Source organism: Podarcis vaucheri (genome assembly GCF_965113315.1).
Source record: "Podarcis vaucheri genome assembly, chromosome: 6".
Classification (NCBI taxonomy): Eukaryota; Metazoa; Chordata; class Lepidosauria; order Squamata; family Lacertidae; genus Podarcis; species Podarcis vaucheri.
In genome coordinates this window covers 88,498,853-88,511,700 of record NC_138764.1, presented here as the reverse complement: position 1 = coordinate 88,511,700, position 12,848 = coordinate 88,498,853, and the positions used below count along the sequence as shown (strand labels likewise).

The 12,848-nt window shown below is 44.5% G+C and overlaps 1 protein-coding gene across 3 annotated transcripts in view; it reads left to right on the top strand.

Annotated features, from left to right (window-relative positions):
• RIPOR3 (RIPOR family member 3) overlaps positions 1 to 12,848 on the top strand; it is a 102,399-nt gene that overhangs the window by 75,620 nt on the left and 13,931 nt on the right. For all 3 annotated transcript variants that reach the window (XM_082225885.1, XM_082225884.1, XM_082225886.1), the window contains exons 12-15: positions 6,224 to 6,353; positions 7,597 to 8,199; positions 8,686 to 8,825; positions 9,649 to 9,787. In XM_082225885.1, the coding sequence (XP_082082011.1) occupies positions 6,224 to 6,353; positions 7,597 to 8,199; positions 8,686 to 8,825; positions 9,649 to 9,787 (1,012 nt within the window). The remainder of the gene's footprint in view (positions 1 to 6,223; positions 6,354 to 7,596; positions 8,200 to 8,685; positions 8,826 to 9,648; positions 9,788 to 12,848) is intronic.

The window sequence follows — 12,848 nt, the reverse complement described above, 5'->3', positions numbered from 1 at the left end:
TCTCCTAGACGGTCTACCTTCCCAGATTGACAAGCCCTATCTGCCCCTCTCTTCCCTCTACAGCACATGCAGAAACTGCCTTCTTGACCGTTGGACCCACTATTGGTCTCATCCACTCAATCCACTGGAGCCTGTCTTTGCATGCAGGGCAAGAACCTAACTCATTGAGGGTTTCAGACCCATTGGCTACCCTCACCCAGTTTAGCTGGTCATTTGAAGCCGTTTCCAGGGTGTTGCTGCTGTCTCATGCTGACAGCTTCTAGGAGCCACGGATGAGAGCTGTGTGCAGGGGCACCAAACCTGTGGCGGACAAACTGCCCAGAAGGAGCATGATATGTCCTTCCCCAGAGATACTGCCCCTCCCCTAACACCCCAAGTTCAGGAACATCTGGAGGGCCAAAGGTTCTCCACTCCTGGCTTACTGTGACATGCAAACATGGCCATTGCACCATACAAAAGCTGGAATAAACTGGGTGTGCTTGTGTGTGTGTGATCTCCCCTTAACTTCCTGGATGTTTACAGTGGGATGCTATTGTTTCTCTGTAGTGTAGGACGGATATAATTCCAGGGAGCGTCTCAGAATCGGTGCTCAGATTATGGGAGAAAAATGTTTTAGCCAAATAATTGTCCCCCGCTCTCCCAATATCCTTGTAAAAACAGTAGCTAAGGGCATGTGTGCCAGAAAAGGTAAGAGGTCTGGGTCCTTTGGCTTTTCTACTCTGACTTCCCTGCAGCTCAAGTCCCATCTCTTGTTTTCCGTATAGATTTTGCACATCTCTTTCTGGCTAAACCAGCTTTGGTAGTGACTATATTGCAAAGCCACAGTGCAGAGAAGCCTCTTTTGTTTCCTGGCTGGAGCACTGTAGCGAGCGAGGCATTTGAGAAGCCAAACTCAGAGCAAGTTTAATTGATTCCAATTCTCCCTTTCTGTGTGCCAAAAGTTTCCACGGCACTCTTTGCAGCAACTCCTGTCTCACTTGGGGTTTGCCAGTCCTTCCCTGCTGCTAGATCTGCAAATCCAGAAATGTGTGTGCCAGCTCTCCTAAGGCTTGAATTCTTTTCTAACAGGGAAATGTTTCCTCTCCAAACTTAAATGGGGACCTCTTGTGGCAACTTTGGCAATCCCTTGTACAAATACCAGTGAGTAAGGCTGCACATGGAGGGATTGTCTGTTCAGAAGTTGCACAGAGGAGAAAAATTTTCAGGTTCACTTTTTCTTCTTTCTCTTTGGCTGAAGCTCAGACATGCTTGGGAGGCTGGGAGCCTCAATGGCGCCCCTTTGGAGGCTTTATTTGGGGCAGAAACCCTGGCTAGACCTCCCCACCCCACCCCCAGCCACAGCTCTGCCTAAGAAGTGCTGGGAATTCTTTTGCAGCATGGCGTTATGGGGTTCCAGGAAAATACAAATCTGTTAGGCTGACTTCTGTCCTAGGTAAATTGTGTGTGTGAAGAATATATTCCGATGATATACTGGATCTGCGTGTAAATAAAAACTCCATGGGGATTCCTGCAATGCTGTTTGTAGTGGGAAACTAACACACAAACAACCCTTACTGTTTTCCCTCCAAGAAAGAAACATTTTATTCCGAGAAACTCTTTTAATTGGGGGCATGTTTTATTTTGTGAGCTAATCCTTGGTAGGAAATCTAAAAAACATTTTTGCAGTGTTTTGAGTTTGCTCAATATGTCGGTCTTTCAGCAAGTGGATTCTCATGGGGTCTGTGCAAAAATCCCCCAATAAGTTGAGCCCCCCCCAAAGAAAACCATCAGACTTGTTTGCTTGCTTGTAGCCACTTTTTTAAAAAATACACACTTTCCCCCCGTTTTCGTTACACTATAAAATGACTTATTTACAAACCAGCTGCGCTCTCTCTCTCTCTCTCTCTCTCTCTCTCTCTCTCTGTGTGTGTGTGTGTGCTTTTTAAATCTTTAAATCTCAAGAGCAGGGAAAGACAGCCTTATGTTCCGTGCAGGGCTATTGGCCCATGAAAAACGCCCACCGGGGTTGCAACTGGTGGTGGGTGGAGCCAGAGCATCCCTCACTCCATGCCACACTTCCAGGGCCGTATCCATGATTCTCTGTCCACTAGTTCACTGGTCTTCATCTGTTGAATTGAGACCCATGAGTAGGCCATGGCTTGATTGAAGATGGGTTGCAACAAGAGCATTACCACCTTGCAAAGATATGTTAAAAGACTAAGAAATGGGTCCCCAAATGCATGTTTGGCTTAGGAGTAGATACTGGATCTGAAAAGGTTGAATTCTGCTGCACCTAGTACAAAGAGCTCTTGCCCTACATGATGAGTGAATTTAAATGTTGTGCACCAGCGGAATCCGGTGCAACAGCTTTGCTAGCGGAAACTTGTTTTGCACAATTGATTGTGCAACGATGTTACCACAGCAACGCCTTCTCTTGTGCAACAACGTCATTCTGGTACAAAACATTTCACCAGCATAACATTTGTAAATGTATCGTTTTATTTTTTATGCCCCCTTTCCATAACTAAACCCATGCTCAAGGCAGCTTACAATGCAAAAAATAAAAATACAAACATAACAAAAGTAGTCATAAACTATGAACTGAGCTCATCAAAAAGTACTCAGCCTAACTGAACAATTTCCACATGAATTGTAGGAGTTACCACTAAAAAATAAAAAAGCAACAATACTCCCCCAAAACAATACCCAGATGTTGCACCCACCCCAATCCCTGAGCGACAAAGAAACCCCAGGGGTTCCAGCACTTACCCAGCTTTTGTTTTTCATGGAATGAAGACTAGTTGGTGGTTTTATTCACACACACAACCTGAGCACAGCATCATCCCATGTGCTCTACATTTTTGTAGAGCTGCGAAGAAGAAAGCAGAAAGCAGACATGGTCCTGTTCCAAAGCAATAGCTGAACCATAATATAGAAGGGAAATGGGCACAGATCCAGTTCCCTGGCATGTCCCCCCCCCTAGAAAAGTAAGAAAACACAGGCAGCAAAACTTAGATTAGATTCACAGTTGTGAAAGTTCCTAAATTATTTGTCGGAAATGACTGGCAGAATCCGAGACCAGGGAGAGGAGACGGTGGAGGAAGACTGGAAGAAATTTAAAACTTATTTGCAGAAATATTGTAAAATTTATGAATGTTAAGGACATTGAAATGAACTGCAGGGGCTCTAGCAACAAAGTAAAATGTAAGATTGGATTAATAACAGATAAATTAATACGTTATGAATTTGCTGAAATAATTTTTTAAAAAAGGGATATAAGAACGGGAGATGTGAGGAAGTCCGGAAAATAAGCTAATTGAAGATGAGAAATTAAGAAAGAGGGAATTTTTGTTTTTCTTGTTATCTCTTTTTTCTTTTTCTTTTGATGTGTTTAATGTTTGTATTTTTGTATTGTATTTTTTTGTGATTTTGTATTTTCTTTGTCTTTTATTGTGGAAACTTAATAAAATATTTATATATATATAAAAAAGAAAGTTCCTAAATTATTTGTATAGTGACACAAGAATGGCTTTGTAGAAAAGGCCCTGTGTTACACACCAGAGTTGGTAGACCAAGGAAACCATATACATTACAGTTGTACCTCGGAAGTCGAATGCAATCCATTCCAGAAGTCCGTTCGACTTCGAAAATGTTTGGAAACCAAGGCGCGGCTTCTGATTGGCTGCAGGAAGCTTCTGCAGCCAATCAGAAGCCACGGAAGCGGCACTGGACGTTCAGGTTCCAAACTGGAACAATCACTTCTGGGTTTGTGGCGTTTGGGCAACAAAACGTTCAAGTCGCAAGATGTTCGTCAACCAAGGTACTACTGTACATTACTTCCTTACTCCCATGATGAGGGGGAGTGGCCAAGCTTAGCCTGGGAGGACAGCTTACTCTATGATATTAACTACTTCATGCATTAATTAGATGTAAGCATTTTGGTTATATGAGGCTGGTGGTCCCACATATTGAGGTTTTAACATTGAAAACCATAAAGTGCATCTTTTCTGCATATCGGTAGTCAGGTGAAGTGTATACATTGGAAACAAGCCAGTGAAATGGACTTGTAAGTAACTGTGGCGTCTGCTTTGGATGGAATATTCTCTGCCCTTCAGAGATCTTCTCTTGTTTTGCTACAAAGTGAGAAAAAGCAGATGAGTTGCTAATCTTCCTGTGTGGCACTGACTTGCTTTGACGAAACCCAGCTGTGTGACACTGGCGAACTTAGCCAATTAAACTTCATTAGTCTTAATGCTGCGTAAGCCTTGCCTCCATGGTGGTATCGCAGCAGCACCTTCGGAGTAAAGACATTATTATCCATGCTCAGGTTGTCTTCAGGCTGAGATAAAGTGGTGCCCCGAAGCGGACAAACTTGGAAGAAAATCTGAATGAAATCCATGGGACTGAACAGCTGAAACGCATCTGGCAGAAAATTATCTCCTAACTGGTCTTTGCTAGGGCATTTCCACCTCCCCAAGATTGATTGTTATCCATCTAGTGCCCTTGCTAGATGGTGTCCACCATTATATTTGAATATCTGTGTTTTGGGATGCTGCTCTGAGCACTGTTTTAGGTGGCAGAGTGATATGTGCATGTAAAAATAAAGATGTATCTGAGGGGCCCTGCAACAAAATGTTGCAGTGTGGAGTTTGTTCCCTTCCTCAGTTTTCTACCACCCTCACCGCACGCTGCATTCTGTGCAAACTAAGAGTACTCCGGACAGCACTGCAGGGCTCTTGTAAGCTACTCAGAACCGTTCTTGTATTCAGTGTGAACTACAGTTCACTGGAATTGTCAGTCACTCTCTTCCTGCCCCTTCCAAACTGCAATTTGGGGACAAACACATTCATTTGCTTTGGGATTTGCATTAGTAGTTTTGTGTGTGTGTGTGTGTGTGTTTAAAAAATGCTACACACGAACTTGGCTATAGCATGAATGCTGCTACCTTCTGCATTTTTGCAGGGTGGGGTGGGGGATGTGAACACACTTGTTTCCTGAAAGCTTCATGTTTGAAAACTGCTGCGCTAGATGAAGAATTATTTTGGATGAGTGTTCAGCTTCTGAAGAGTTAAAAGCAAATCAAAGCTTCAGTTCACACGACGGCATCCCAGCGGCAGGGTGTGCATTCATGCTGCTCCTCGTTTATTTTAATTTATTTCAATCATATCTTTTACCCCCATTTTAATGGAAGTGTTTTCAAGGTGGTTTTTTACTGTAGAGTATCTCAAACAGTAAAAAAACAAGGCAAAACAATGCTATAGGCTAGTAATGAAAATAAAATTAAAGCAAGGGACTAAATAGCAATAAATCAATAAAAACAGCCAGTGCATAAAAGCAACATAAATATGCTGTGTTAAAAGGGCTTGAGCAAATAAAACTGTTTTGATTTGGCACACAGTAGTGGGGGCTTATTGCCCATGATGCTAGCAATGTCATGGGCGCAGTCTAATAGGTGCTCTCAACAGAGCCAGTGTGGTGTTGTGGTTAAGAGCAGTGGACTCGTAATCTGGTGAACCGGGTTCGGGTCTCCGCTCCTCCACATGCAGCTGCTGGGTGACCTTGGGCCAGTCACACTTCTTTGAAGTCTCTCAGCCCCACTCACCTCACAGAGTGTTTGTTGGGGGGAGGAAGGGAAAGGAGAATGTTAGCTGCTTTGAGACTCCTTCGGGTAGTGATAAAGCGGGATATCAAATCCATACTACTACTACTACTACTACTATTCTTCTTCTTCTTCTTCTTCTTCTTCTTCTTCTTCTTCTTCTTCTTCTTCTTCTTCTTCTGTACTGTACTCCCAATTGCAACAGATATCTTAGCTGGGTGAAAAAATTGTATCGCTCCCGCCACTGAACATGACATTGGTGTTTTTCTTTTCACTGAGGAAACGAGATATTCTTGCAACGGAACTATCTCCTGCAACAACACTTAACAATCAGTCTGTTTAGGGAAGTTTTTAATGTTTGAAGTTCTATTCTGTTTTTAATGTTCTGTTGAAAGCTGCCCAGAGTGGCTGGGGAAACCCAGTCAGATGGGTGGGGTAGAAATAATAAATGTGTTGTTGTTGTTGTTGTTGTTGTTGTTGTTGTTGTTGTTGTTATCAAGCATTTTTCCATACAGTGGTGGTGTGCAAACATACTATGGGGGAGAGGAATGACATTTCTTCAGTGGGTATGGCACATGAAACCTTTGAATTCCGAGTTCATCCTCTCTCTTTCTCTTTCTCTTTCTCTCTCTCTCCCTCCCGTAGCCCTTTTGACACTGAAAGTCTCGTCTTGTCTCCTGGATCTGCCTCCAAGTTTTCTGTGGGGAGCAGGAAAAACTCCATCTACAGCTGGACCCCACCAAACACCCCCAGCTTCCGAGAGAAATATTACCTTGTAAGTGTAAGCGGGATGCAAAGAGCTTCTGCGCTCAAGCGCTTACCCTCCCAGCCACTTTTGCAGTGTGTCGTGACAAGCCTACAGGAAATTGTCCCACTTGCTGAAATGTATTGGGCAAAGGAAAACAAAAGTATGCTCAGTTAGCAGCCTGTGATAAATGAGTGTCAGCTCCACAATATACTAGTCTTCTCTGGCTCTCCTCAGACAGGAGCCGTGCAGTTTGGAACTGTTGCTAATTAATGAAACTGATTAATTAACTACTTAATTAATTAACTGTTGCTAATTAATGAAATGAAGATGTAAAGCACCAAGGGCCTTCAAGGAGCTGAAGAAGTTTCTGGTGAAGCGGAAAGATTGAAAAACAATGGGTGGAATTCAATGTACATTTACATGGGGGTTACGTTCTGAGGCACCACACCTTTAAGTGAAATGGTGTATGTTGGGAACACCACTGCAAAAGCCTGAAAACACCCTCTAAACCTCTGAAAAACAAAACCCCTTTCAAAAACAAAACCCTGACGGGTGAAAACAAAAAAATTCACCAAACTCCACCACAACCACTCCCTTCTTGCTCAAATTCCAACTCTCCACAGGCCTTAAACGTCTGTACAAAGGCTTGTGGGATTGCTGGGCGCTGTTTTTGCACCATTTTTGCCATTTTCGTGCTCTTTTAGGGGCGTTTCTGCCCTTTTCTGTGCCACTTCCAGGTTTGCTGCAATGCATACAAGTGCAATTGTGCATGTCTTGAACATGAATAAATGGGGCATTGCCTATAGTGCTAAGTGGGGCATGTGTACAGGGGATGAGGGCCACTTGAGCAATGAGATGTTCCCCACCTCACCCGGTCCTCTGCCCATGCTCCCCCAATACTCCAGAGCAGATTTAGGGAACGTGGAGGGGGGGAGAGGGGGGAGGAAGTCCCATTGCACAAGAGAACCTTATTCCACATGCACGACAAGTTAGTTGAATCCCTCCCTGGATGGGTAGTCTTGCAATTGAGGGACACGGTGGGGGGAGAGCTTAGCCCTCTAGAGAGGAGAACTGAACTTAACATTGGAAAAATGAGAAACTGAGAGAAAATGAAGTTGACAGATTTGCTCAGTGTAGCCATTGTTCAGAGATGATGATAGTTGAGATTCATCAATGTCTGGAAGGTCGCACGGTTCCTTTTAGGAGCTGCGCTTACTATGTGCTGTAGAAAGGCACTAATTGCGTAATTCCACCTCTCTCTTTGCCTCAGTCTGTTTTGCAGCAAGGGAAAAAACAAGCAGATATCAGGGACGAGGCGCGAGATCCCTGCATCCTGAGCTACTTGGCCGACTGCGATTTCGACATGAGTCTGAGGAGCACCAGCCACAGCCTTACGGAGACGACAGAAGGCAGCTCGTTCAGCTCAGAGGACCCGAAAGGGGCAGAAAGCAGGAACGTGACGCCACCTTCGAATCAGAGGGCGCTGACTATCCTACAAGATGCTTGTGTGGCAGGAGAGCAGCAGGACCTTCTGCTGTGCCAAACTCCCAGCCGCAGGACTCTAGACATCCTACAAGAGACAACCCATGCTGACCCCGCTCTCGCCATACCAACGCGCCCTCTGGATCAGGAGAAAGTGAGGAGCAAGTCCACCACCCGGGACAGGAGTCACCATTTAGTACAGCAAAGGAAGGTCCTCTCTGCTGGTCGAAGAGGATCGAGAGGCAATTCTGATGTCAGAAGTGGTAGAAGGACTAAGTCGATTGAGAAGACGCTTCAGGAAGTGTTGCTTTTGTTGAAATCCCTGCATCCGAGCCCTATCCAACTGGAGGAATTGGAATACCAGCTTTTCTGCATCCGGGGTAAATTAAAGGTAAAGAATTGTCAAGTTTTAGCTCTCGGTACTTATCCTTTCCATTCCCAAAGATGGCAAGAACGTTTGCGCAGACATATGGATTATGCCTGAACCATGCACAGGGGTGAAAATGTTCCTAGAGAAAGGCACCCTAAAGCAGGTCTGGGGAATCTGGCTTTCTAGATATTATTGAAAGCCAGTGTGGTGTAGTGGTTAAGAGCGATAGACTCGTAATCTGGGGAAAGGAGAATGTTAGCCGCTTTGAGACTCCTTCGGGTAGTGATAAAGCGGGATATCAAATCCAAACTCTTCTCTTCTTATTGGACTATAACTCCCATCATCCCTGACCATTGGCCATGGTGGGTTGGGGCTAATGGGAGTTTGGGAAATCAGGGTAGTGGTGCTGGAATATTCACTGGTGATATCTGTGCTACTGATAGCCCACGGGGATGAAAAGGGTTTCTACTGAAAAGGAAATGCAACTAATTTTGCATTTTCCAACAGCCGAAAAAGTACCAACTGAAACACTCCTCTGTGGAGAGCTTGATGGTTGAGACAGTGCTGGAAAGCTTTGACTTCCTCAATGCTGATGGCAGTGCGGATGAACTGTCATCTCTCGGGAGTGTAAGGACCCGCAGTACCAGGTAAATTTCCAACCTTCTTTCCCTATCTGCAGAAATGCTATATATACACAGCCCTGCCTCTGAGAGGTTAGAAGACTGTGAGAAGAAGAGTGATGGCCCAACAGGGCTAGATTAAATAATTATGCTGCCTATAGTATTGAGTCGAGGGAGCCTTCATGTTCTACCAACTGCTCATCTACCAAATGTGCTACTCTGATAGCTTCCCAGAAGCTCTGGTTGACCACTCTTGACAATCAAGGTGCTAGAGTGGATGGATTGATGAACTGATCTAAATGGCCTTGGCCCAGTATACCTGAAGGAGCATCTCCACCCCCACCGTTCTGCCTGGACACTGATGTCCAGTGCCGAGGGCCTTCTGGTGGCTCCCTCACTGTGAGAAGCAAAGCTACAGGGAACCAGGCAGAGGGCCTTTTTGGTAGTGGCACCTGTCCTGTGGAACGCCCTCCCATCGGATGTCAAAGAGATAACAACTATCTGACGTTTAGAAGACATCTGAAGGCAGTTTTTAATGTCTGACATTTTAATTTATTTTTATGTATTTTTATGTATTTTTAATCTTTTGTTGGAAGCCGCCCAGAGTGGCTGGGGAAACAAATAATAAATTATTATTATCATTACCCACCAGCTTTCTTCTGATGTTCTGTTCTTATGTTCCTTTCACGGAATTCCTTTGGATCACTGGAATCTGATCCCAGATCATAACCCAGAGGAAGCATTGACCATATTTCCTCAGTAAAATAGGGCTTGGTTCACCACCCATTCCCCTGCTGCCCTGCTTTATTTTCATGCTATTAATTATTTGCTTCCTTATCCTTGTCCTTAGCACCAGCAGCTACAACAAAGCCACACTTCCATCCCTGAGCTATGATACCAAAAGAGAAAAGAAGGAGTTAACCACAGGCAGTGATGACCTAGATACACTTCTGGGAGTTCACCTGCAGTTCTGCAGAGCTCTTCTGCAGGTGGGGAATTGTGTTTGATTGCTTTCTATTTTCTTTTTTAAAAAGGGGGAAATTGGAGTCTTATTACTATGATTAATGTCACGGAATGGGGGACTCAGGACAGTCGGTCTTTGGAGAGAAGATTGTATTGTTTCAATGAGCACAATCAGCAAACATTTGAACCGTTTGTCATGAGTTGGGATTGGCGGGAGAAACTCAAGTTAGTTCTCATTCAAAGGCGAACCTACCCGATTCGCACTCTCTGAATCAATATGCAAACCCAAACACAGCCATCCTTTGAAATTCTCACTTTTCCGAATTTTGCCTTGTAGGTCTCCAAGGCATGTGTTCAGGAATGCATATACTAAGGCAACGTGTGTATGAAAATGTACATATTGGGGAAGATAACATATACAAACGGGAAAATCCACTTTGCAAAAATGTGTATTGTTGCATACGAATTAGGAGAAATTCTCACTTTAAAAAATGCTTTGTGAGAACTTTTTTAAAAAATCACAACCTGATGTGGAAATGTAGAGAACTGAACTTAAGGCTGGGAAAAAGAGACTGGGAGAAACCAAAATCGACAGATTGCTGCATCCCTGTGACTCATGTGTAAGAAGAAGCTCTGCTAGATTAGATCAAAGATCCACCTTTGATCCCTCCTCTTTCCCAAAAAGATGTTTCTTGGGAAGACCACTAACAAGACAGGGAAGTAATGGCCGTCTTGTGCATACCTTGGAAGTCTGACTTTTTTGTGTAATTGGAACTCTGACTTTCCCTTTTCTCATCTGATGACAACAGGGCCGGACAACCCTAGGTATTTTTCAGGTTGGCTGGCAGCCCTATCCCTGCATCTTTTGAACATATGAAGCAGCCTTTATGCTAGTTTGGACCACTGGTCCATTCCAGGGGTAACCAGCATGATGGACCACAACTGCCACCATTCCTGACTACTGACCATGCTGGTTGGGGTGATGAAAGTTGCAGTCCAACAACTTCTAAAGAGCTTCGCCACATTGAAAGGGCTACCTCTGGTCCAGTCTCATTGGCAGCAACTCTTCAGGATTTCAGGCAAGGGGTCTTTGTCGACATGCAGAGGGCCGGGAGGCCAGCTGGCTAGCTCCAGCTGGGCTGTCTCCTTCCTGGCGTCCCACTGCGAAAACCCATCACCTCTGCTCCAACGTAAATCAGCGACCTGGGCTTCAAAGCCAGGGCACACTATCAGCAGATCAAACTGCGCACACAGAATAGATGTGAGGCTTGTGGAAGCATACTACAACTACAGATTTATTAATCATAAATCAGGACAAAGAAACATGTCATCTCTCTCGTCTTCTCAGAGAGAAACGGGAAAAGCAAAAGCAACACACAATGGAAGTTCCCAGCAAGCTGTGCTGGAATGTAAACAGAAGAGGAGGTTAAGGGGTGATATGATAGCCATATTCAAATATATAAAAGGATGTCATATAGAGGAGGGAGAAAGGTTGTTTTCTGCTGCTCCAGAGAAGCGGACATGGAGCAATGGATCCAAACTACAAGAAAGAAGATTCCACCTAAACATTAGGAAGAACTTCCTGACAGTAAGAGCTGTTTGACAGTGGAATTTGCTGCCAAGGAGTGTGGTGGAGTCTCCTACTTTGGAGGTCTTTAAGCAGAGGCTTGACAACCATATGTCAGGAGTGCTCTGATGGTGTTTCCTGCTTGGCAGGGGGTTGGACTCGATGGCCCTTGTGGTCTCTTCCAACTCTATGATTCTATGAAATTCTATGTGACACGCAACAGTTCCATGCGTCTGCTTCTTAAGGTGGAATGGAAATCTCAGCAGTCTTTCCCAGCTGCTGCTGCCTGACCTGTTAAGTGGAGATTCAGGTGGTTGTATGTGGGACCTTCAGAGCTTCTTTCTCTGAGCTATGACCTTCTCCTTGCTTCTGAGATTGCCACACTGATACACATAATGAATATCCAAATATTTAAAGAAAGGTTTGCCTGGGTGTTTTCTCATGCCAGGGCAGCTGTTCCCACAGGAAGGTGGTCCAGCTCTTATTTGGCGCTCTGGTAAAAACAAAACAGACACCCATCCCCTTTTAAATCTGCTTTCCTAATACATGCTCGTCAGACTATTTGCAACCGATAGTTATGTTTCCAGGGCCTGAGCAGAAATTCTCAGGAAGCCTTTGAAGGCACTTCCAGATGTTGACTTCCCTGGGGACATGACTACCCAGTGCAGAGCTGAACAAGGAAGCACTGTGATGATTGTGAGGTCCCAGGTAACTCTGGCACAGGCTGACTTCCAAAAAGTCTCTGCTCCTGGCTATATCTCTCAGCAAGTAGGCCCCTTCCAGCTCCATTGATTGCTGGCTGTGCTGTATCTGAGAACAGGGCAGCCAGCTGCTCCTTCTTTCATGCTGATCATCCTTATACAGTAGTAGCAGTCAGGAGTGGGAAGAGCACAATTCACATAGGAGAGAGAGAGAGAATGATTTTTGGAAGAACCCTGAAGCCTTAGACTCCCAAAGGTTCTGTTAATGCTTACTCATGAACAGATCTTCTGGCTAAGAACCATTCTCAGTCAGCAGATGTTCAATGCTCCATTACAATGTCTGTTGAGATACTACAAGGAAATGCCTTTTGGTGAGAACTCATTATTTTCAGCTGTAAATCTGGGGGCAGAGCATCCCAGACAGGGGTAGGGCCAGTGTTACAGTCTTGCTCCCCATCCTCATTCAGTTATTAATCACATGGGTATGGGGGTGGGAAGTTAGAACAAGGCTCCAATAGTAAACCCATTCATTTGTGTCAACTTAATATTGAGCCAATCTTAGCTCACTAATGAGTGTGCTTATATAGTTTGCATGTTTGCCAAGATGTTTGTTGCCAGTGTTGGGGTTTCTGTGTCAGCTTCTGCTGTTCATAGGTCCTTTTACAGGAATGTTCGCACGAGGACGTATCTTGTTTGCACTGGCCTTTACAGCTTTGGATTGCAACTGAGAATGGAGTGATCTGTCAGTTCCAGTTCCCTCAGTTTCTCATTTTTCCAGTCTCAAGATTCAGTTCTCTCCATTTGCATGGCAGTTTGCAA